The sequence below is a fragment of the Elgaria multicarinata genome, chromosome 3 (assembly GCF_023053635.1).
Source record: "Elgaria multicarinata webbii isolate HBS135686 ecotype San Diego chromosome 3, rElgMul1.1.pri, whole genome shotgun sequence".
NCBI lineage: Eukaryota > Metazoa > Chordata > Lepidosauria > Squamata > Anguidae > Elgaria > Elgaria multicarinata.
In genome coordinates, this window is record NC_086173.1 from 17,668,181 (window position 1) to 17,688,905 (window position 20,725).

The 20,725-nt window shown below is 48.3% G+C and overlaps 1 protein-coding gene across 2 annotated transcripts in view; it reads right to left on the bottom strand.

Moving 5' to 3' along the window:
• Positions 1-20,725, bottom strand: part of ALAS2 (5'-aminolevulinate synthase 2) — a 30,397-nt gene that overhangs the window by 453 nt on the left and 9,219 nt on the right. Inside the window, exons 2-10 of one of the 2 annotated variants that reach the window (XM_063119453.1) lie at positions 12,633-12,818; positions 9,496-9,636; positions 9,297-9,395; positions 8,233-8,455; positions 5,664-5,848; positions 5,362-5,541; positions 4,113-4,277; positions 3,339-3,607; positions 2,051-2,213 (exon numbers count right to left, since the gene is read on the bottom strand). In XM_063119453.1, coding sequence (XP_062975523.1) covers positions 2,051-2,213; positions 3,339-3,607; positions 4,113-4,277; positions 5,362-5,541; positions 5,664-5,848; positions 8,233-8,455; positions 9,297-9,395; positions 9,496-9,636; positions 12,633-12,801 — 1,594 coding nt within the window. In that variant the 5' untranslated portion in view covers positions 12,802-12,818. Of the gene's footprint in view, positions 1-2,050; positions 2,214-3,338; positions 3,608-4,112; positions 4,278-5,361; positions 5,542-5,663; positions 5,849-8,232; positions 8,456-9,296; positions 9,396-9,495; positions 9,637-12,626; positions 12,819-20,725 lie in introns of both variants that reach the window. The other variant, XM_063119452.1, reaches the window with a different exon arrangement.

Sequence of the window (20,725 nt, forward strand, 5' to 3'; positions counted from 1 at the left end):
TGCCAAAATTACCATTCTGGAGTCAGTGCCCTGTTATAACCCATGACACACACAGAGGCAAACCTCAATCTGGCACTAGACTAAAATTCAGGTGTGCAGAAAAATATTTTTTCTGAGAGTCTCAGCTTTCATTTTAAAAGAAACGGGGTTGGTGTGAGGGGAGAAACAAGTTGCTAGCCCCTTAGGGTTGGGAAGATGGTTTTCAGGAAGCCTGCAGAATGAGCTAGCCCACTTTTTTTTTATTAGCCCACTCAGAGCTAGTGCCAGACTATTTTGTGCCCTAGGCAAGGTGAGCTACTTGTACACACACACACACACACACACAGAAAATTTGCCAACTTCGATTCAGCTGTTCAAGAAGAGTTTCTGAACTATTATATTTTCCTTTTATTGTGTTTTTTCTTAAAACAGCTAATTTGTTTAAAATTGTGACCCTTGAAGGGCAGTATTGCATCCCTCTGAGGTCTGCACCCTGGGCGGCTGCCTAGTTGGCCTAATGGTAACGCCGGCCTTGAGCCCACCTACTTTTGCACAGCAATGTTACCGTATTTCTTCGATTCTAAGACACCATCGATTGTAAGACGCACACTAATTTCAGTACCACCAACAGAAAAAAAGCTTTTTTCCCCCTAAGAAAAAATAAAACGCACCCACGATTCTAAGATGTACCCCGTTTTTAGAGATGTTTATATGGGGGGAAAAGTGCTTCTTAGAATCGAAGAAATACAGTATGTCATTTGTTGGCTTAAAGCAGGGAGCGGGGGGAATGACTTTTGTAGATCCTCCTGCACCTGGTCATCTAGTGGCAATTCTTAATCACCACAGGTGTGTAGCTTGTTGACCAATCTGCATGTGTGGGGCAATGGCTGGAGAAATCTCACAAGAGGTGACTAAACAAGACTCCAGTGGTCATAGGGCAGGGTGTCAGGGCCCTGCGTAGTTGCACTCCTCTCCCCATGACTAACAAAGCCCCCAAATGAGAAAAAAGATGAATCATTCCCTCTGTTGCTGATGTTTAGGAGTGAGAATTGTGGCTTATGTTGCCATAGCAACACCATTTTTGCATAAGAGGGAGGTATCAGCAGGCTCAGGAGAACCCCAAAGTTTGCAAAAATACCAAAAAAAAAGTTTAGGGGGAGGAAAAAACCCTAATAAGGGGGAAAGCCTCAAAAACAGCCCAATGGAACCAGTTACGTAGGGAAGTAGTGGGCTCTAGAGGCCTTCAAGAGGCAGCTGGACAACCATCTGTCAGGGATGCTTTAGGGTGGATTCCTGCATTGAGCAGGGGGTTGGACTTGATGGCCTTTAGGCCCCTTCCAACTCTACTATTCTATGATTCTAATTTGGGCTGAGCATGCACAGTGGCCATGGAGTGCTTGCTGACTGACTGGGGGAATCTGGAAAATCAGGTGTGTGTGGAGAATGGAATGGAGCATCCTAGAGAAGAGCAGGGCTGGCTGGAACACTCCACACTGCAACATTTTGTTGCAGTTGCCATTTGTGTTTCTTGATTTGCATCACATACACAGAGTTGCAGCTCCCCCCTGCCCCCTACCCACCCACCCCGGCCTGGGTGCACAATGTTAATTTTGTTTGCTGTCAGGGTTCTTTACTGCTGAGTACACTCAGGCCTGGCAATAGAATCTGACGATTCTATGGAACTTTCAATGGAACCCCTATCTGAAAGGATTTTCGTCAAAAGAGAGAGAAGGATGACCCCAGGAGATCTTCCTTTTGAAGAGGAAATACATAACATCAGACTCCATTATACCTCTGAGGAACAGTTCCAATCAAAGCATATTGGGCTTCTCCTGACTGTTGTTCCATAAGAATAAAGCTTCCCACCAGCAGTTTGAAGCTTGCCTCTTTTTGCGTGTCTCCCCCCCCCCCCCCACGATGGTCCTACTTGCTCATGTCCTGCATTTTTGTTTCTATGTTAAAGCGTCTCAAGATACAAGTGGGAATCGTGTACTAGGGAAGCTGCTACGTGAACCAGGTTCTGGCTCATGCACTTTCCTCTCCTGCCATGTACAGGGTGCTGATGACTCACCCACAAAGTAGTCCATCATGGGTGGGGTGTGGTGAGGCGAAGGGGCCAGCCGCAGCAGCTCCTCCCCCCGAGGCACGGTAGGGTAATTGATAGCTTGGACATAGATGCTATATTCAGACAGGAGCAGGTCACAGAGGCGGGTGTTTAGGGCTGCATCGCCAACCTGAGCAGGAGAGAACCACACAGTTGAGCAGTGAACCTGCAGCTCTGGTCTATTTATTTTCCTAACCCCCCCTCCTTTTGGTCCTGTAAATCTGGGGTGTGATCCAGGCAAATTTAAGTGCCAGCAGGTCCCATTGATTTGATTGGAAGAGGGGTAAGTGTGCACTTAGCTGCTTCTTGTATTTTGTCATGAACACTGATTGCATCATCATCATCATTATTATTTATTTATTTTATTTATTTATTAAACTTATATACCGCTCCCATAGCCAGGGCTCTCTGGGCAGTTTACAGAAATTCTAAAATGGAGGTAAAAACAAGTATACAAAATTTAAAACTCTAAAACACAGAACATACACACATAAAGCATCAAAAACTGATTTATATTTATATTCCACCTTCTTTCCTATTGCAAGGAACCCAAGGTGGCTTACATGGTCCTCCTCCTCTCTCTATTAACCTTACGACAACCCTGGGGGTTGTCGGGGCCTGCTCCAGTTGGACTCTCCCCCTGCCCCCACAGGGCAAACTGTCATCTTGGCCCTGTGGGGAAGAAGAAAGAGCAAGGGGACAGGAGCAGGCGGAGGAAACATCAGCGCCTGGTCCAGTTGGACTCCCCTCCTTCGGGAGCAGGACAATCCCATCAGCCCTGTTCCCAGTCCACTTAATCTCTCTTTCTTTCCCTCTTCCCTCCTGGACTCCTTTTCCTTGTGTGTCATGTCTTTATTAGACTGTAAGCCTGAGGGCAGGGACTGTCTTCTTTGCTAACTAAGTAAGCCACTCAGAGCCTTTTTTTGGCTGAGGAGCGGGGTATAAATATGATAAATAAATAAATAAACCCTGTGAGGTAGGTTAAGATGAGGGTCAGTGACTGCCTCAAATTTACCCAGTGAGCTTCATGGCCTAGTGGGGACTAGAACCCAGATCTCCTGAATCCCAGTCCTGCACTCTAACCACTACACCACCCTGGCCATCCACGTTCATAATACGTTATTATTCCTAGGGCTTCATCTTGGTTGGCTGGTGTCTTCCTCTCTCTGTTGCTACTGTACAGAAGACAACTGTCCTATCCTCCACCCTGAGCCCTAATGTCAGAGGCCCCTTCATGTGTCCTGGGCATCCATACCCGTATAGGGATGATGTGGCTGGGGCAGCTGACCACGGGCAGCCCCGCATCCATGAGCAGCTGGCGCATGTGCTTGACGTTGCGCTGGTGGGCACGGCGCAGCGCCTGCCCCTCAACACTCTTCAGGATCTGGACCGATTCCAGGGCTCCGGCCAGTGCCATGGGGGGCAGGGAGGTGGTGAAGATGAACCCGGCGGCGTAGGAGCGCACAGTGTCGACAAGGGAAGCGGTGCTGGCCACGTACCCGCCCACACAGCCGAAAGCCTTCCCTGCAGGGGAAAGGGGAAAAAAGACTTCAGAGGCATGCGTATGCCCGAGCTGGTGCGCCTCTGGATATTTTAAACTACAGCTGCCATCTGCCCTATCTGGTATAGTCAATGGTTGGGGATGATGGGAGTTGTTGTCCTCCAGAAAACAATAGAGTGGGTTTGTGTTTTGGAGCACAAAGCGCAAGTAACCTTGGCCAAGTTACTTTCTTTTTAAGCCTCAACGGTTTACCTTCTGGGAAAGTTTTGTTTTGTTTTTGGCCACACCCACCGTGGATAAGCAAGCCATTTTGTGAAAGCTCCCACAGCACTCAAATTTTGAAATGTGCCCACCGATCCCAAATGGTGGGAAATCCCTGTCCAATCCCATTCTAGCACATCATCTTACTTCGCCCGCTGCCGTTCTTGGCATGGCCCTGCCACTGAAAACCTTCTTGAACACACACACTGCTGTCCAACTCTCTTCCTCCTGCCCTCTCCTCAATGGAATTGGCTTCCCCAAACTCACCCAGCGTGCCAGAGACAATGTCTATCTTGCCCATCACTCCATCACGTTCTCCAACGCCGGCCCCGTGGGCTCCATAAAGGCCAACGGCATGGACCTCATCCACAAAAGTGATGGCTCCGTAGCGGTGTGCCACGTCGCACAATTCCTTCAACGGGCAGATGCCGCCTATGGACAGAGAGGATGTGATGTGAAGAATTACCAACCAGGGCTGGCTATTCCCGGGCTTGCAAGGGACCCTGCAAGGTAGTGCTTTGAAGACTAGAGCTCTTCACTTTGATTATGGGTCAGGCTCTTTTCGTATGTTTTGGTGCCCTGGATGGAAATTGGGGAAAAGGTACTTTCTTCCTAAGCTTGCTCTCCCCCATCATCCTACACCATATGCTGGAATGCTGGTCTCTCCTGATCTAGAAGCTTTCCAGGCCGTAGTGAGACCTTGTTTACTAGTTGGTGCAGTTAGAAAATTAGATTAGACTTAATAGTCTTACAGGGCAGGCAGGCTCTTTAAATGCTGTTGTGTATTAAGCCAGCTCCGTTCATTCTATGAGTGGGGCCCTTGACTTCTGCCCCAAAGTCCTGCCCTGATGTCACCACTCTTCCTACTACTAACCTGTGGACTCTCTTTCATGAGCCTCTTGGTGGATCTTCCTTACCTCACAAATCACAGTGGCTCACTGCCGCTCACCTGATCCATACTGTGTGACCCACCAGACATGCCAGTCACTCTCTGGGGTTGCTGTTGGGAGCCCCCACCCCACCATCAGATATTTGGCACTGTAGCAGCAGACCCTCCGCCCTTCCTTCACCTGCTGCTGTTGCAGCCTAAGTGCCCTCACTTACTAGGGCAGAGGTGGGGAACCTCAGGCCCAGGGGCCAAATCTGGCCCTCTGAGGTTTCCCAGGAGGCCACGCCTTCTTTCCTTGGCCCCACCCCTTTTCTCTCACCCACTGTTTGGTGGCTTTGGTGCAGCTTGTTCCATATTCTGAAAGGTTGATATGTCTCTCCTAAAGCTTAGCAGTGAGAGCTTTAAGTGAAAGGAGGCTGGCATCTTAGGCCCCGCCCCTTTTGCCATTGGCACCACCCACCACTGGAATGTGGTCCCGAAAGCTCTACCGAAATTGAATTTGACCCTCAGGTCAAATTTGAGGGAGGTTCCGCACCCCTCTCCTGGGGTCACCAGCTCTGATGCAGGATGGGGGATGGCATGGGGGGATAAGAGCTGAGAATGAGCGACGTAAAGGGCGGCCGTTACCGTCCATGGAGTGCACCGTCTCAAAGGCGACAATCTTTGGTGTGCTAGGGCTGGCCTTGCTCAGGAGCTCCTCCAGGTGTTTGGGGTCATTGTGCCGGAAGACAAACTTCGGCACTCCGCTGTTTCGGATGCCCTGGATCATGGAGGCGTGGTTCCCAGCGTCTGAATAGATCTCGCACCCTGCAGGAGAGAGAGGAACCTCAGGGTAAGGCTGCCTCACCATTGCTCCTTCCCCTAGCTGGGAAAGAGGGATGCCTTGGCTCTCCGGCCTGACCCTGAGGTCGAAGTCGCTGCATCGTTACCTGGCAGCATGCGGGCCAGAGTGAAGAGAGTGGAGTCGTTGGCCACGAAGCATGAGGAGAAGAGCAGGGCAGCATCTTTGCCGTGCAAGCTGGCCAGTTCTTGCTCCAGATCCACGTGGAACTTACTGGTGCCGGAAATGTTCCTGGTGCCTCCAGCCCCCGCTCCGTAAAGCTGCAGAGTGTCCCTGGGGTGGAAGAGGGGAGTGAGATTCTCTCCAAGAGCCAAACTCCAAAGGGGATCATTCCAGGGCCTTGTCTTGACGAGAGGTTTGCCCCGGGGTGGATCCGCAGTGGGGGCAGGTCTTCAGTAGGACGTGGCTGCCATCGCAAAGCCATCCAGGGGCAAACCCCCGAAGCGCCGGTTTGAAAAAGTCGGGCACTTACCGGGACTTTTTTTATCTTGGAGCAAGGCGACAACGGCATCTGCCGTCTCTCGCCTTGCTTCAGAGCTGCGGCGGAGGCGTGCCCCAGCCGATGGCGACCCCTGATTGGTCACCCCGCCAGGACAGGGGCCGGTTCAGTGAGCCAAATGGCCGCTGGACCACCTTCATGGACCTTGCGGAGCTTCGTATAACTAAATAAATTACTTAACGTAAATGAATAAATGCCCTTCCAGCCCTTAGCACTCGCTCAGCCCCCTCTCTCCCTCCCTCTCTGTCTTTTGCCGTCCCCTCCCTGTGCTCCACTTTGCTTGTCAGGGGGAAGCAGCCTCATCCATCCATCGTCCCTCCCTCCCTCGCCCTGCTACGCCTCCAAAGGCACACGGGGCTTGTCTAGACGATGGCTTTGACCCGGGGTAGATTCACAGTAGCGGCAGGTCATCCACATGACGCAGCCGCCATTGCGAAGCCATCCGGGGGCAAAACCCAGAAACTCCACTGAAAAAAGTTGGGCACTTACCCCAACTTTTTTGTCTGTGGAGGCATGTCACAGCCGATGGCACCCCCTGATTGGTTGTCATCGGCTGGACAGGGGAGGAGGCGGACCTCCAGGAGCTCAGGAGAGCCCCATGGTAAATAAAATTAAAATGGGGGGAGAGGAACAGGCCTCGTTCCTCTCCTCCCTCCCCCCTCTGATTTTTTAAAAATTCATCTGTATCTGCGAAGCTGCGCAGATACAGATAATAATTTTAAAAATGGGGAAGGAACGGGCAGCCAGAGGGAGGTCAAAGGAAGGAGAGGTGGTTCAGGTGCCCTGCGTCCCTCTCCTCGTCCTCCTCTGGCTGCCTCGTTCCTCCGCCATCCCTCCTGGTGCTCAGCGCAGTGGCAGCTGCTGTGGAAAGTCCACACTTGCGTTCCTTCCTGTGCAGATGCTGGGAAGAAACAGAAGTGCGGGAGCCAGAGGCCTCGCGGCGCCAAAGCACCACCATCGAGACAGGGGCATGGTGTGCTGAGCTAGAGCAGGGGGGCGGTGCTCTCACAGCTCCTCGTTGCCACCTCCACTGCCCCAGGATGATGTCCCTGCTGGCTCCTTCCTAAAAACTAAATAAATAATATTTTAAAAAGATAGAACTGGACCATGGGCATACCGGGGCGGGGGGGGGGGGGACAGAGAGGTGGCAGTTCATATCCACGCCTCTCTATAAATGCACAATTGCAGATTTACAAATAAAGGAGAAAAAAAGGGGGGTGAGGAGCCAACTTCCCCCTCCAATTCGTTTGTTTTTGCATAGGAACTGCCGCTGGCCTCTAAAACTTGCATTTGTGCTCCTTTCCAGAGGTATTACCCTGGAGGAGTTATCTGATAACTGCGGGTTATCAGATAATAAGGCACCAAAGCAACGGCCCAGGCCAGGCCAAAACTAGACAGGATGATGGAGAACCATGCTCAGACCTCTCTTACACTTTTGTGTGGTGGGGGCTGATTTGGATTGGGACTGTGGAGCCAGGGAAGGACGCTAAACCCTTTTCCTGTAGGCCATTATCTCAATGTAAAATTATCTCCCCAATCTTGGAAAAGTCAATTTGCACCATTAGGGAAAACTTACTGGTAAATTCTCAAGGGGCTTTACCTATTTATGCTATGTGCAGGCTGCCCAATGACAGAAAAAACTGGGGGCAGCTTACAGGCTAAAACAGTTTTTAAAATCACGTTATAATAAAATGCACCAGATAAAACACATGTTGTCTTAATAGTTTTCCTGGAATGGGGAAGGTGACATTTGTCAGCATATTGTGGAATGGGGTGGGGTGGGGGATGAAGTGGAGAAGACAGCAGCTTGCTTGAGACCCCGTGTAGTGATTAAGAGTGCTGGACTGGGACTCGGGACATCCAGTATCTCATTTCCACTTGGCCATGTAGCTCACTGGATGACTTTGGGCCAGTCACTGGCTCTCAGCCTAACCTACCTCACAGGGTTATTTTGAAGATAAAATGGGAAGGAGGAGGTTTATGTATGCTGCCTTGAGCTCCCAGGAGGAAAAGCTAAAATCCCATGCCACACTGAGATGCGGCCCCCGAGAGGTCCTCCCAAATAGAATCTGGCCCTTGTACTGAAAGAGGTTCTATGCCCCTGACTCTGAGTTTTGTAGAGGGGTTGTGCCAGACAGGAAGGTGTACTGCCACTCACTGGATGGCCTGCAGCACTCGGGGATGGCGACTCATTCCCAAGTAGTCATTGCTGCACCAGACGGACACCTCTCGCGCCTCAACCTGGGAGCCAGAGTAGTCCTCGGCAAAAGGGTAGTCATCAGCCCGACGATTCACTGTCTTGAAGACCCGATAGGTGTGATCTTGCTTCTTTGCCTGGATCTTGTCTTCAAAGAACCCATCATAATCAAACATGGTGCTCCCTGTGAGGAAACCAGACAGGTTGGGCTTACTCTTGTCATGTACCTCTCTTGGTTCCTCTATAGTTGATGAATGACAACTGAAAGGATAAACAGTGGTGACGGAAAAGAAGGTTCTAGGGTGAGTAGGCGGAGTCAGGCGCGGGCTTAACCAGGGGAGGAGCCTGGTTAATGTTTTGTAGGTCAGGGGCGGAGCCTGATAGTTTAGAACAGGTAAGGGGCATGTGATAGGTGGGGAAGTTTTAGCAAGCAAAGAGTGGAGCTCATTAGCCTTTGGCAAGTAAGGGGCAGGGCCTAGCACAGCTGTCTGAGGGATTTTGGGAGGCCTCTAAAAGAAGGGGAATGAGGGGTACAATGTGGCAGATGGCAACCTTTGGGGCAGGCAATTCCACCTTGTCTCTGTATTGGACTGGAGCATTCCATTAAACCCCCATGCAGAGATGCAGCAGAATCACCTGCCCTAGGAGGAGGCTGCCTGTTGCATCTCTGTGTGAACAGCTTCCCTGGGTTTGCCTCCTTTCAGTCAAAAGTCATGTGTAAAACCAGAGCAACATGGGCATAAGCCCAGCAGTTGGGCTCCTCAGAGGCTAAAAGTAAACCTGTAAATGTGAAGTGTGCCTCCCGTTTTTAATTCAGAAAATGGAAGCGGGCCTCAGTTCTGAGAGGTTTGGGGCATTTAAGGCGCCATCCTATGCATGCTTAGACAGAAAAAAGGCCTACAACTCCCAGCATTCCCCAGCCCTTAATTGGGGAATGCTGCCCTTAATTGCTAGCCATGTGGGCCTATCCTTGCAAGCTCCCCATGTCATCGGAGTAATGACTGGGATCGTCCCCATCGACTGACCTGGCATGTTGTCCTGGATGAGGTGCGACGCTTGGTCAGAGTTGAGCAACTTCCTCTTGAGGCTGGACTGCACCTCTCTGATCAGAGAGTTCAACACCCCTGGAGAAAGGGACAAGGAGGTCAGTGAAGGGGGTGAGGCTGAGAGAGCTTCTCCCTCCCCCCCCCTCACTAGCTCAGTGACCTGGGCCTCGCTCCTCACCTGACTTGAAAGGTCTGACATCTTCCTGGACTTCGGGTTTTGCCTCGTGCACAAAGGAACTCTGGCCGCTTCGGCGCTCCGACTCCATGAAAGGGCAGTGGGTGGTAGGGAGAGCCACAGGCACCGCCTGCACAGTTGAGCCTATAGAGGGAATATTCATGGTTGCTCTTGAAAGAAGCCTATCCCTGGGATGGGGGACATGTGGCCCTCCAGGTGTTGTTAGACTGCAACTCCCATCAGCTTTAGCCAGTGGAGAAGAATGATGGGCATTGCAGTCAAGCAACATCTGGACACATTCCCCACCTGAGAGCCCCCTCCCTCCTGCTATCAACTGTCTCTGCAGAGGCCACCAGTGAGGGAGGAAGCAGCAGCCAAGCACCTCTCCACCGTGCCTGGGTCCAGCTCCAGCTGAGAGCCCCCTCCCTCCTGCTGTCAACTGTAACTGCTGAACTTTGCAACTAAGATTGTAGTGCCTGAATTGGCTTTCCTTTCCCCCCTCCTCCTCCTCCCTCCCAATCCCCTTTCCTTTTGTGTCATGTCTTTTAGATTGTAAGCCTGTGGGCAGGGACTGTCAAGAAATACTTTTGTAAGCTGCAGTGAGAGCCTTTTTTGGCTGAATGGCGGCATAAAAATCCTTAAATAAATAAATAAATCCCTGGCCTATCCCATTAAGTCTTAGAATTTACCAAAGCTGAACACCAGATCAGACTAGTTCTCCAATTAGTCCAGTACTGTCTACTCCAAGGGTGTTGAAATGGGCCAAAATTCCACTGTGGAGCAGCTCTCAGGGGTCACGGTCCAAAGGTGGGCAGGGCCAGAAGCCAAGGAGGCAGGGCTAAAAACACCAGCAAATTTTAGCTTAAAGCTCTACTTGCCAGTAACTAAGACTTAGGAGAGGCAATCTTTTATGATTGCAGGGCCAGATTGGGATCCCAAAGCACCGGACTGAGATCCTGGGCCCGAGGTTCTACACACCTGGTCTGCTTAGACTTCAGAATCTCAAGCAGAGAGGAGTTTTTCCTGCCACTTCCTAAGTGATAATTTTAATGTTATATACACTAGAGACTGAACCTGGGACCTTGTACATGTAAAGTATGTCCTGAACCACTGACTTACAGTCCCTTCCCCATGAAGGCAAGCCAGTGATCCAGCTACCTTATTTTTTTAGATCTATCACACTCCTACATTACTCAGTGGGGATGGTTAACATTTGAACCAGTTCTCAGCACTGGGATCCGCTTCTTTTTTAAATGACAGGGCTGATGTCCAGTCTTAGGGCTGAGGTGGTAAACCTGTGTCTGGAATGGGCCTCTTCAGACTTTAGATGGGGTTCACATGACAGAATACTTCCTCCAGACCAAAAATATTCCCTTCTCATAGAAAACTAGGTGTCAGGGAGAGGGTTCTAACCCTAACATTCTAGTTTTCTGTGTGCTGGGGAATGATGATGATGATAATGATTCCATTTGGAGGCCTCCATCTGCAGTCTGAAGTGGTGCACCCCAGACAGGGGGGCACCGCCTCATTGAGAAGTAGGTGTTATTAATCAAAATAAATCACACTGTTCTTAAAATTGTACCATTTCACACTATGGCAGGGGAATCACATGTCTGAATGTTATTCCACATAAAAATCTTCCTGGTAGTGGAAAACTATCAAGTCAGGGAAAAGGATTCTGACATGACAGTTTCCTATATGTGAGGTTATTTTTTAAAAAACCGACAACACAGAGGGATATTCAAACATGCCATTTCACTTCCCACCCCTACTGTCTGAAATTGTATTGTCCCAAGAACACATTATTTATCTGCATGTGTACATCCATTCTCAATCATGGAACGTCAGGGGTAATCAGAATTAGAAGGTACTTCTGAGCATATGCAGAATGACTTTCCATGACAAATGAGTAACTGTAGTCAGCTCACTCTTATCTGGAGCTTCCAGATTAAATGGTACGTCTCGCACCACCCAACTCTCTCTCTCTCTCTCTCTCTCTCTCTCTCTCTCTCTCTCTCTCTCTCAAAGAAAGAAACCTCTATATGAATAGAAATGCTTCAACTTCCACACTCCACCCCTTTTCTGCTTAAATATAATAAGCGGTCCACATTAATTTTTCCAGTGGGCTTTTTGACTAAGGCCGTAGCTAGACCTAAGGTTTATCCCAGGATTGTCCTGGGGTCAAACCTGTTCATCTAAGTGCCACACAGGGCATCCAGCGCTCAGGCAGGGATGAACCCGGGATGATCCTGGGATAAACCTTAGGTCTAGCTACGGTCTAAGAGACTGGACTGACCTCTGTCGAGATTTACTAACTGTACGAGAACACCCCCATGTGTTGAAACGGTACAGTTGTGGTTTAATTACTGGGGATGGAGGTGGCACCCTGTGCAGGCTCCAGATTTTGGAGCAAGATACCTTCAATGGTATCTTGCCCCTCCCTCAGTGAGTCGACCTTAGGGTGACCATATGAAGAGGAGGACAGGGCTCTTGTATCTTTAACAATTGCATAGAAAAGGAAGTCTCAGCAGGTGTCATTTGTATATATGGAGAACCTGGTGAAATTCATCACCACTGTTAAAGCTGCAGGTGCCCTGCCCTTTTTAAAATCTGGTCACTCTAGTATAGCTCCTGCAGCTTTAACTGTGGTGATGAAGAGGGAATTTCACCAGGCTCCCCTTATATATACAAATGACACCTGCTGAAATTCCCTTTTCTATGCAACTGTTAAAGATACAGGAGCCCTGTCCTCCTTTTCATATGGTCACCCTAGTCGACCTTCCCACTGCCATTGTCACCAGTTGCTCTGGCTCCTCCTCCTCTTGCTCCTCATTGTTACCACTTGCTTGCTTGACAGGCCGAAAGAGCCAATGAGCAAGCAGGCAGGGGCATCTCCTGCTCCTCCTCACCACTACCACCGTTGTCTGGGCCAGAGTCAGAGTCAGGTGAACAAGAATGGTGAAGAGGAGGAGCAACTCCTGGGGGCTCTTGGCAGTGGGGCCCTGCAGGGATGTGGGGCCTCAGCAGGTGCCCAACCATGCCGACCCTTGACACTGGCCCTGGTGGCATCTATACTCTTTCTTCCCCCTCATACTAGCCAGAGCTCTTGTCTCCCAGCTCCATTCACATCTCACCTGTACCTCCACAGGTCTCCTCTCCATTCTGCAGGTCAGCAACCGAACGGGAGAAGGTGCGGGCCACCATCACAGGGCAGCGCTGGGCACTGCTGACCAGCAGGGGACGCAATTTGCGCAGGAAGGTGGATGGGTCCCTGGTCAGGAAAGGGCAGCACTGGAGGATTGAGGCCATGGCGCCAACGTTTGGTGCTACTCAGAGGAAAAGAGAACAGAAGTGAGGAGTCAAGGGGCGAGTCTTTCTGGCTGACTCTCACCTTGGGCTAGAGAAGCATTGTCCTTTTGTAGCAGGATGGGATCAGTATTGACATCATATGTAATTCTTAAGAACAAACAGAACAAAGACAGTCATGCAAATTCATGAGAAAGTAATCCACAGTTGGGGGAAAAGATCCAAAATCCACAGTTGGTCCTTTATTAGGGCCAATCAAATTTCCACAAATTGTGCAAGCTTTTGAGTTTTCTAGAAGTCTTCAATCCCCTCTGCTTTTTGTACCACCTAGCCTGATGAAGAGGTCGGGAGGACTTGAAAGCTTGTACAGTTTTGTGTGGTTTAGGCTGGCCCAAATGAAGGCATTTCCAATGGTGGATTTTGGATCTGTGTAACTCTTGTTGGATGGATGATATTCTGGAGACGACAGACTTGACCTTGGGGGAGCTAGGGGTGGCAATGGCCGACAGAAAGCTCTGGCGTGGGCTGGTCCATGAAGTCATGAAGAGTCGGAAGCGACTGAACGAATAAACAACAACAAACTCTTGTGCAAAGGCAGGATGTGACCTAGATGGCTTGTACTTTTTAAGTGTGCGTAGTGTGGATCTTTCACCAAACCACCATGCCCAAGAAGTTATATTTAACAACTGGATAAAAATGGATTCCCTGTGTGTGAGTCTGTGTGAGAAACAACCACTTCTTTGATCTGAAAGGCTAGAAGGAAATTTATTATGCAGATCACCACCAGAATAATTTTTTTAAAGTCATTTTTACAAGCAACAGCATGGGTGAACTCCTGGAAAGAAAAGTCCAAGTGATTTGGTTTTTTTAAAATTAACATTTGCTGGTCTTGATTTTAATTCTCTCTTGCCCTTGAATACCTGCAGCTGAAACTCTCCCCACGGCCTGAGTTCGATCCCAGCGGAAGCTGGTTTCAGCACCCGGCTCGGGTCGACTCAGCCTTCCATCCTCCCGAGGTCGGTAAAATGAGTACCCAGTAAGCTGGGGGAAAGGTAATAAAGGCCGGGGAAGGCAACGGCAAACCACCCCGCTATAAGGCCTGCCAAGAAAACGTCAGCGAAAGCTGGCGTCCCTCCAAGAGTCAGTAATGACTCAGTGCTTGCACGAGAGGTTCCTTTCCTTATTCGTTCAGTCGCTTCCGACTCTTCGTGACTTCATGGACCAGCCCACGCCAGAGCTTTCTGTCGGCCGTTGCCACCCCTAGCTCCCCCAAGGTCAAGTCTGTCACCTCCAGAATATCATCCATCCATCTTGCCCTTGGTTGGCCCCTCTTCCTTTTGCCTTCCACTTTCCCTAGCATCAGCCTCTTCTCCAGGGTATCCTGTCTTCTCATTATGTGGCCAAAGTACTTCAGTTTTGCCTTTAATACCATTCCCTCAAGTGAGCAGTCTGGCTTTATTTCCTGGAGTATGGACTGGTTTGATCTTCTTGCAGTCCAAGGCACTCTCAGAATTTTCCTCCAACACCACAGTTCAAAAGCATCTATCTTCCTTCGCTCAGCTTTCCTTATGGTCCAGCTCTCGCAGCCATAGGTTACTACGGGGAATACCATTGCTTTAACTGTGCGGACCTTTGTTGTCAGTGTGGTGTCTCTGCTCTTAACTAGTTTATCAAGATTTGTCATTGCTCTCCTTCCAAGAAGTAAACATCTTCTGATTTCCTGGCTGCAGTCAGCGTCTGCAGTAATCTTTGCGCCCAGAAATACAAAGTCTGTCACTGCCTCCACATTTTCTCCCTCTATTTGCCAGTTATCAATCAAGCTGGTTGCCATAATCTTGGTTTTTTTGAGGTTTAACTGCAACCTGGCTTTTGCACTTTCTTCTTTCACCTTTGTCATAAGGCTCCTCAGCTCCTCCTCGCTTTCAGCCATCAAAGTGGTGTCATCTGCATATCTGAGATTGTTAATGTTTCTTCCTGCGATTTTAACTCCAGCCTTGGATTCGTCAAGCCCAGCACGTCGCATGATGTGTTCTGCATACAAGTTGAATAGGTAAGGTGAGAGTATACAACCCTGCCGTACTCCTTTCCCAATCTTAAACCAGTCCGTTGTTCCGTGGTCTGTTCTTACCGTTGCTACTTGTTCGTTATACAGATTCCTCAGGAGGCAGACAAGATGACTTGGTATCCCCATACCACCAAGAACTTGCCACAGTTTGTTATGATCCACACAGTCAAAGGCTTTAGAATAGTCAATAAAACAGAAATAGATGTTTTTCTGGAACTCCCTGGCTTTCTCCATTATCCAGCGGATATTGGCAATTTGATCTCTAGTTCCTCTGCCTTTTCTAAACCCAGCTTGTACATCTGGCAATTCTCGCTCCATGAATTGCTGGAGTCTACCTTGCAGGATCTTGAGCATTACCTTGCTGGCATGTGAAATAAGTGCCACTGTCCGATAGTTTGAACTTTCTTTTGTGTTTCCCTTTTTTGGTATGGGGATATAAGTTGATTTTTTCCAGTCTGATGGCCATTCTTGTGTTTTCCAAATTTGCTGGCATATGGCATGCATCACCTTGACAGCATCATCTTGCAATATTTTAAACAGTTCAGCTGGGATACCGTCGTCTCCTGCTGCCTTGTTATTAGCAATGCTTCTTAAGGCCCATTCAACCTCACTCTTCAGGATGTCTGGCTCTAACTCACTGACCACACCGTCTGAGCTATCCCCGATATTATTATCCTTCCTATACAGATCTTCCGTATATTCTTGCCACCTTTTCTTGATCTCTTCTGTTTCTGTTAGGTCCTTGCCATCTTTGTTCTTGATCATACCCATTTTTGAAACATCTAGTTCCCTTTTGTTCCACATATCTTTGTGAACAAACATTTTTTGACATTTTGTTATATGAAGAACAAGCATAAAAATCAGCTTGATGTTGATCCAGATTTGAGATTAAAAGTAGGAAATATTGAACCGGATGTGGAAGGGATTGTTCAAGACAAAAAGAGGCATGATATCTCCCATCACATTTAGATTTAGTAGCCGCTGAACAGGTCACAATTTATTCAATTGTAAACTAGATGTTAGTAAAATTAAATTTCGCTTTATATTCCTAACTAAATCATTGTCATTTTTGCGTAGTAGTATCACAAATATCACAAATTTTATGGTCTTTTTTTAGTATACCTAAAATCCTTTGCTTATTAGGGGCTACCCCTTATTTTTTCCAAAAAAATTGCTTTGCACAGGTAACTACCACAGAGATAACATTTTTTTTCAAAAGTAGGGGGTCCATGGCTTGGCATTTGAAAAACAAGGGGTCCGCAGTACTTAGCTAATTGGGAACCACTGATCTAGATCAACATTGTGTTGCTCACAGTGGCCAACCAGATGACTCCAGGAGGCCCACAAGCAAGTATGAAGGCAATAGCTCTCTTCCACTAATGCTCCTAAGCAGCTGGTATATATATGTATGACATTTGTATACTGTGTTGCCCCGTAACAAATATGAAAACAATTTAGACACAAAATAGAACATAAAGCCATAAAATCAAATGCAACACAAAATACAAGAAGAAGCAAAACTCACAGCAGCCCCCGAATGAAAAACAACAGCTTTAAAACTCGAGATTGAATGAGTTCTTTTAAAGGTCTGGGGAAAACATCTTCAACTGGTGCTGAAAAGACTGCAGGCGTGGTACCAGGAGTACCTCTCTGGCAAGGCTCTTTCAGAACTGGGGTGCCACTGCTGAGAAGGCCCTTGCACTGGTTGTTACTTGGAACAGGGCCTCTAAAGAACTTATGGTCCGCATAGCAAGGATGGGGAACCTGTGGCCCTCCAGATGGCATTGGACTACAACTCCCATCATACCCAGCTGGGGCAGATGTGAGTTGGAGTCGAACCACTTCTGGAGAAACACATGTTTAGCTGTTAGCCACTGATAGACTCCTCTTCCTCCTCCTCCATTAAATTGTTTAATTTCTGTTTCAAGCCATCTCAGCTAGAGCCCCATTGCCCCATTTTGCAGAACTTCTGAGAGGACATTTGTTTCCCTGGGTTGGAAAAACCCCATCGTAGTTCAGGGATGAGGAGGTCTCTACAATTGCTCAGCCTACACATTTACTCAGAAGTCGGGTGTAACTGGATGAAGGAAGGAGCCCCAAGGATCGGTAGTTCTTGCAGTTGGGAGAAGCAAGGAGACCAGCTGCTGCAATACAGGACAGGTTTCCTGTCCCTCTGATAATTGTACAGTAGAGGGAGTTTTCGGCAGGTGCAACCTATTCCACCCCTGGGGCACTGCAGTAGTTCAAGTACAGCATCCAAGGTTGGCCATCCTGCAGAGCAGGTGTGGTTTAAGAGGCATTTTTCTGCTTCAAAGAGAACAGCCTCTGAAATCTCCAGGAGGTTAAAAGATCTCACACACACACACACACACACGGAAAGAGACAGTGCAGCATCACTCAACTGATGCCCAGGAAATAAGGGATTGAAGCCCAAAATATAGCTCCATCTTGGCATACACTTCCCAAAGAGACTAGGCCCCCATCCTGACAGCAGTGGGTCTGTGCCGCAAGGCCTCGGCCTCCCAAATTGGAGCTCCTTCCCAGCATCTGCACACAGTGGCAGCTCCAAGGGGGGCGGAGGGGGGCAAGCATCCCCCCCAAAACAAGGAGCTTGCCACCCCAGTTTCTGGACTCCTATTATAATTGCTTGCATTCTGGGATGACCAAGAAGGCAGCGGCAGTGGGGGCGAGAGTTTGAGCCAGTTCCAGGGCTGCTTCCCTCACCGCTGCCAATTGCGCCCCATTTAAATTAAGTCTGTTTTGAAAGATTCTCTTTTTCTTTAAGTTACTAATATCTTATTTCATTCCCTTAAGACAGACTGCTGACAATCTAGCATTCCGTTTATATTATTGCTCTACCTTATAAAAACACCTCCTAATATTGCTTATCAGGAAAATGCTCAACACACTATTCAAATCTTCTGCACTGAGGAACATTTTATTTACCCCACTTTTGCCTTTTTGTGAATTGAATCTGGCTGGTAAAATATTTCTGGGCTAGTTGCAAAAAGCTTTTTGGGGTTTTTAATGTTCAGCACACTGTCTTCCTTTATATTGTTGTTTTTGTTTTGTGTTTTGGTTTTTTGCATGTTGCTTTTTGGTATCAGCCTGTTTTCCCCCAGTGTATAATAGTTCTGCTAAAGTTTTACTGTTTAACCTTAGACCATCTGGTCAGCTCAGTCTGAGCAGGGGTGGGGCGGGGTGGGAGCAGGCAGCTTCAAGAATATCACTATCATCATCTTCAGCCTGGTATGACCTTATTGCTACTTTTTTAATGTTTCTTGCTGCTGGTGGTTGCTGATCTCCTTTGTTCATTTCTGGGCAGGTAGGGGATCATTTTCCTGCAGTGTTGGAGCATTTCCCTCAGCACAAATACTTTTATTTTAACAACAAAACCCATTCCCATCAGAGCCTAATAGACTCATGTAAAAATCTTTTCATGGGGTTGCGACTGAATAGGGAATGCATTGAAGTCTGTGCTGCCATGTTGTGTAAAAATCTATTATGGCTTGGTGCGTGTGTGTGATTTGCAGATTGAGAAATTTTTCTGTGTGTGTGTGTGTTAGGGTCTAGAATCCATTTTGTTTTGCTGTATAATTCATCTCAATTATATTGTGAACATGTGGTTTTAAAAAATCATTTCTTTCCTTTTCGTGGTGCAAGTTAATATATATTCCTGGCTAAATCCCTCCTGTTTGATGGGGCACATGTGATTATGTAATCCAAACTCTCCCACTTGCAGTGATTGACTCTTATTCACCTGCTGCCTCAGTTTGTCTATGTGTGAAATGGGTTTCCTAGTCTCCTATCTCCATTTAATTTAAATGTTGGAGAAATGGGTTTGTCTATAAATGTCTTTCTCTCTGTTGTGACATATCCTATATAAATTGTGTTTATCTAAGACACTTAAAAAGCATGCTCTCTATTGGTTCTGGGAACATACTATGCTGCAGTTATGTAACCCAAACTCTCTCTCTCTCTTGCAGTAATTGACTCTTATTTGCCTGCTGCCTCAGTTTGCCTGTGTGTGAAATGGTCTTCTTCCTTTCTCATCTCCCCTTGCTTCAATAAGTTGGCTCTGCCACTAACTGCTTTCTCTGTGATATTCTGGAGAGGTTTCTGGGAGGGAGGTGACCCCCTTGGCTCTGCCTCCAGTGAACCCACTTTCTGCCCCACCAAGTAGGGTTAGGTAACTGAGGTTTGGGGTGGGGGCACTCATAACTGAATCACACTGGAAACCCCCAGATGCCTAAACTTATTCTTGGCAGTTCTCCAAACTATATTCCAGCACTAGCAGCCAGCTAGCTAGAAGAACACCCTTGGAAGAATTAATCTGCTTATTCCATGGATCACTTCCTTTTTTCTTATTATAGCAGGCCAGGAAAAATGAGAGGGAGAGGAAAGAATTACTCTGTACCTTCTCCACATCTTCCTTTTTTCTCCTCAGAGAATTAGGACAGGAATGGGGATGGGGAGAATCTACTCACAGTGCAAGCCCATGAATGTTTACTCATCAATTAATCCCACCATATTCAATGCCTCCTATCTCTTTTATTACAAAGGCAATGAATTGTAATAAAAAAACACCCAGCTTCATTAGGAGCATCATCTTCAAAAACATAGTCTTTTGGATCTTTAGACTACTATTTCACAAGGCGAGCAAAACTCAGGAAAAGGTCTGATGTCACAGAAACACAGGGTTCCTCAGAAAGACTAACTAAACCAGAACTTGACTGGTCTGATGTCACAGGGGTTCCTTGGAAAGACTAAGGGCCTTGGTAGACCTACCAGATAATCCGTGTGGGAGGAGGGGCCAGGCCGCACTAGGAGTAGTGCAGCCTGTAGGCCCCGTCCACACGTAAGATGCGACGGGGCCGAGGGAAGCCCCGTTGTGTCCTCCATTTTTTTTCCTTAAAGGGCCATGTGTGCAGCAGTGTACCAACGGAACAGTAAGTATTTTTTTTAAAAAAATAAAGGGTTCCCCGCTCCCCCTGCCCCTGTTTTCCCCCCCACAATGCCTGATGCCCCCCCTGCCCGCTCGCCATGCCCGTTCCCCGTCCCCGCTCACCATGCCTGTCCCCGCTCGCCATGCCCTGTCCCCCATCCGCCATGCCTGTCCCCGTTCTTCTTCCCCCCCTCTCCTGCTGGGTCCGCTCTTTCCCCTGGCCCCCATCTCCCCCCCCATGATCCCCCCCCGGCCCGATGGGCACAGCGCTCCTATGGAATGCTGTGCCCAGTGCATGGCTTCTCCTGACTACTCACGAGTAAGCGAGCAGCCGGGAAAAGCCACGGACCCTGCTAGACATTCCGCAGCCCCGGCCTCAGCCCGGGGCTGTGGAAAAGCCAGCCCATAAGCGGATCCACTTATCCCAGGTCAAGGGAGGACTTAGCCCAGCCTGACCCCAGGATCCCCTGTGTGTCATCTGGATGCACAGCAGGGAGACTGGGCCTCACACCGCGCTAACTCCTCATCTAGCAATGGCCTAACTGAACCAGAACTTGACTGGGAAGAAGAATTATCTGGCAATACTAGTGAGTGTGATATTTCTGAAATAGATAATTCTGAAGATGAAAGTGTTTCAGAGTTGCCAGATGCTTGTTTAGGGGTTGAGTTAATGCCTCCCTTTGTAAAAAAAAAAAAAAAAAGTTACCTGGTCCAAGTGACATTGCACAGTCTCAAGAAGAAAGTCCAATTCAGCCAGCACTTAAAAAGTTATCTATCAACAAAATATGGCCAATTGTCATGGAGACATTCAGCCCAGCATTGTACAAATGCTATTCTTGGTTAGAAAACAGTGTAACACAAAATGCTGTGTTGTGCTTTGCTTGTCGCCATTTCTCTGGAAAAGATCCCTGAACTTT